The sequence below is a fragment of the Aegilops tauschii genome, chromosome 7 (genome assembly GCF_002575655.3).
Source record: "Aegilops tauschii subsp. strangulata cultivar AL8/78 chromosome 7, Aet v6.0, whole genome shotgun sequence".
In the NCBI taxonomy this organism is placed as follows: domain Eukaryota; kingdom Viridiplantae; phylum Streptophyta; class Magnoliopsida; order Poales; family Poaceae; genus Aegilops; species Aegilops tauschii.
Genome location: NC_053041.3, coordinates 241,497,950 through 241,501,834, shown reverse-complemented (window position 1 = coordinate 241,501,834; position 3,885 = coordinate 241,497,950). Strand labels below are relative to the sequence as shown.

The window sequence follows — 3,885 nt, the reverse complement described above, 5'->3', positions numbered from 1 at the left end:
GGGGGGAGCGGTCAAAGATGGCAAGCGCTTGCCAAGGATTTTTCAATAGATCGATCGGGCCCGGCCACGGCCAGTTGTGCACTTTTTTGGGCACACATGTTGGCGAGTAGGAGCGCGTCAACCGGTCCCGTTTTCCAGCACTTTTCTCCGTTTACACCCCATGGTTTCCGTGTTTTATAGATGACTCAGTTGTTTGTCGAGCAAGCAGTATACGATTTCTTTTTTTTTGGAAAGTATACGATGAATTTGCTCCACCATGATGTGTGCACGTAGGTGGTTGATTGTGTGAAGGCTTCTCTCTCCCTTAATTACCTTGGTAAATACCACATGTATACATTAATACATGCATACACTAATACAATCCACGTAGCCGCCATTATCTCTCCGCACCGTGTTGATCCAGTCGGTGGCATGCTTAGCAAATAGCTACACGCGTGTGGGTGTGACATGAGCGGCTGCACTATAGAAAAATGTATAGTCATGCTCAATATATTACTCTATCTAATCTACTAATCTATAAGTAGACTACGTAACAAAGTGCTTAGTACAAATGATTCGAGGGGCGATTACGCAAAAAGCCGAGAGGAACGACCAGCGAACAAGGCAACCAAACCATCCATCCCTGTCCCGTAGTTATAATCCCGCCTGCCGGCCTGAGCTGATCAACACGCTCAGACTCAGCTAGCTAACATACAGGCAGGCCATCAGGAGGAGCCACGAGGAAGAAACAACCAGCGCATATATCCCCCTCCCTCCCTCCCTCCCGCCGGCAGCTGACCTGAGCTGAGCCACCGTTCGCCCAACTCGCCTCTACAACACAGAGCACCCCCGGCGCCCGGATCTCTTGTTCATCTCCCTCTCCGCTCTTTGAATCGCTCACCACCGCCATGGCTGTAAGTTCCTTTCCTCTCCATAGCTCATCCCTGCAAGAACACATGTTTCCTTTTTTTTCCGAAAAGGAGGTTAAACCCCCGGCCTCTGCAAACGTTGTCTTGGTTTTACCTTGATTCCCGCAAAAGGTACCAGGTGTAGTAGTTTCTCGTGGTATGGTTCGAACTGAATTTTCTGAAGGAGAAACAGCAAAATCGCTATGATATGACTGTTGCCTTGGCTGCTTATAGTACTAGAGAAATTTAGCTGGTACTATCATTCATGTGCTTAATCAGGCTAAAAGTTTTTTTTAAGACATGATCATCTAGAGCCAACCTGTTCTTTTTCTTCTGCACCATTTGAATTGCACTAGGTATAATCCAAGTTCTGTAGAAAATTCTTGTGTGGATGAATCGCAGAGCTAGTTTGCGGCAACAGAAGTCTTTCTTGGCCGTCGAGGCGTATCTTTCGATCGCACTTAAGATCTGTCATCTCAATCTATACATATATTCTCTCTCTTTTTTGCGGGTGAATCTATACATATATTCTGGTGGAAAGGCTAATCATCCCATAAATTATGGAGATGCCGGCAGGTTAACTCTTAGTAATTGGATGAAGATATCAATAGTATTAACTCTCACCTATCACATGAAGATTTAATTGTACTACTAGTGCGTAATCAATCATTGAATTGGCGAATCTTGCCTTATTTTCTGATTCGGTTTGGAATTGGAAGATGTCGACGAGGTAGACATACTACCTGGCTATCTACCTTGCGATATGTCACGTTTAGTCTAGCCTGATCTAGAAGTGCAGATTTGTCAAACCTGATCTAGAAGTGCATTAACCCGCCCGCCCTGAAATTTGGCCTCAACTCGTCCAAGTGGCGAGGCCACGGCATGTGATTAGCTTCTTGATTACATATTCAACAGGTCCATGCATACTTTCCATTGATTAGTCCATGACAGTGTGTAAAATGTGCCTGGAAGCCGTGGCGCGGGGTCTACTCTCTCTTGGCCCTTTTTCCTCGGTCGTACGGTCGTACCAATCTACCACCACTTGTGCTACTTGGCCCTGCCAAGTTGACATGCATGTCCCCGCACATGTTAATAATCTTCTGACTACGGCTAATGATCTTCACCAAGCAGGAAGCTTCCTTGAATCCTTGGGTCCAAGTTGGGGCGCTTGTGTCAGGGAATGATGATGTCCCCTAGGCTGTTCATTTTCTTTTATTTATTTTTCTCTAACCCTGGGATTGGGTCCCAAGTTCAGAAGTTCTCTAGCGTGTTTATTCTGTGTTTGGAATGTAAAAAATAGGCCGTAAAAAGCACTACAAAAATCATGGTTATCGCTGTGATTTTCTCTTAATCTTGAGGTGCCTTGAAATAAAAACGAGCTAGAGGCTAAGCAGCATGTGGTTGACTCTTCTCCTGTTCTATGCATGCAGAAGCAGCAGAAGAACGCGCACGTCCCGAAGTTCGGCAACTGGGACAACGACGGCAACGTCCCCTACACGCTCTACTTCGACAACGCACGCAAGGGCAAGGGCGGCAAGCCCATCAACCCCAACGACCCCGTCGAGAACCCCGAGGCCTTCTCCTCCTCCGTCGTCGCGCCGTCGCCGAACCGCTCCTTCGACCAGGGCAGGCCGGCTCTCCCTCCTGCCTCCCCGCCTCCGGCTCACCACCACGAGCGCCGGCCCAGCGACGCGCCGGCGGCCGCCCCGCCGCTGTCCCCGTACCACCGCAACTCCGGTGGCGAGCCGCCAAGAAGAGGCCCCGGCGGCGGACGGGCAGGCGGAGGCGGGTACAGCGTGGAGCAGTCACCGGCACCGTCCCCGCTGCACCCGTACGGGCAGTCGAGGGCCGAGTACTCCGATGGCAGCGGCTACGGCCTCGTGGCCAACTCCGTCGACCGGTCCCGTGCCAGGGGCGCCTCCCGCGGCAACGAAACAGTAAGCCTCTCTGCTTCTGCTCCGGTCAGTGTACCATGGATTTGCGCGGAGGTGATGTCTTGTATCTTACCTTGGCTGTTGTTGCGATCGATGGCAGCCGACGAGGGGGTCGGCGGTGCCCAAGTTCGGCGACTGGGACTCCAACCCGGCGTCGGCCGATGGCTACACGCACATCTTCAACAAGGTGAGGGAGGAGAAGAGCACCCAGGCCAAGGCACCGGGGCTTGGCAAGGACAACGTCGCATATGGCAATGGCGCCAGGAAGCACGACGACGGCTACGTCTCCTCGGTGAGTTCCACAACCTTAATGTACATGGGTTCGTCCATGTCGATCCTCGCTTTCTCATTCGGTGATTGATTTCACTGGCTCGCCATGAATTTGAGCTCTGAATTAATCTCTGTTGGTTTCGCCTGCAGAGTCGCTGGTGCTTTGGGTGGTGCAAGTAGGAGTGGTTCGACAGATGATGGGGAAAAGTAAGCAAGGACTTTGGGAGTGTAAATTGTGTGAATTTAAGAAGGTTTTTGCCATTGATTCAACTTCGAACTTCTGTAATCCCACTTTTTGGGACATTATTTGGCATTGGGCACTGAGCAGAGTTCATATTCTTTTGATTGTGAAATATACTCCTACTATTTCTTTCTGATGTGGAATGTAGAGTTCAGCCATGGTTGTTGTAATGCTAGAATTCTGTTACGGGGATTGTAGTGCAATACTGGGCACTGATTACGTTTAATCCAATTCGGGATTGCAGATAGTTTCTGTTTTTTCTTCTTCAAGGGTGACCGCGAATGTCGAACCCATGGAATGTTCTGCTAGTAGATAGTGATTCAAACAAGCTATCATTGTCATTAAGAGTTTTGGTTTTCTGTACCAAATATAGCAAGTTGTATGGAGAGAGATCAATAATACCTCCTCTATTTCAAAATAAGTGTCGTTGATTTAGTTGTACTAACTTTGTACTAAATCAGCCAAACTTATTTTGGGACGAGGGAGTATGAAATAGTCTAGGGCATGTGAACTTTACTCACAACTTTATACTTGCGCATAGGATATTTTCTTG

The 3,885-nt window shown here is 48.8% G+C and overlaps 1 protein-coding gene across 1 annotated transcript; it reads left to right on the top strand.

Annotated features, from left to right (window-relative positions):
* The first annotated feature begins 664 nt into the window (after positions 1 to 664).
* LOC109737476 (RPM1-interacting protein 4) lies at positions 665 to 3,596 on the top strand. The gene is made up of 4 exons (XM_020296608.4): positions 665 to 893; positions 2,318 to 2,824; positions 2,922 to 3,113; positions 3,242 to 3,596. The coding sequence occupies exons 1-4, from the start codon at positions 888 to 890 to the stop codon at positions 3,269 to 3,271; spliced, it is 735 nt and encodes a 244-aa protein (XP_020152197.1). The 5' UTR covers positions 665 to 887; the 3' UTR covers positions 3,272 to 3,596.
* The last annotated feature ends 289 nt before the right edge of the window (positions 3,597 to 3,885 follow it).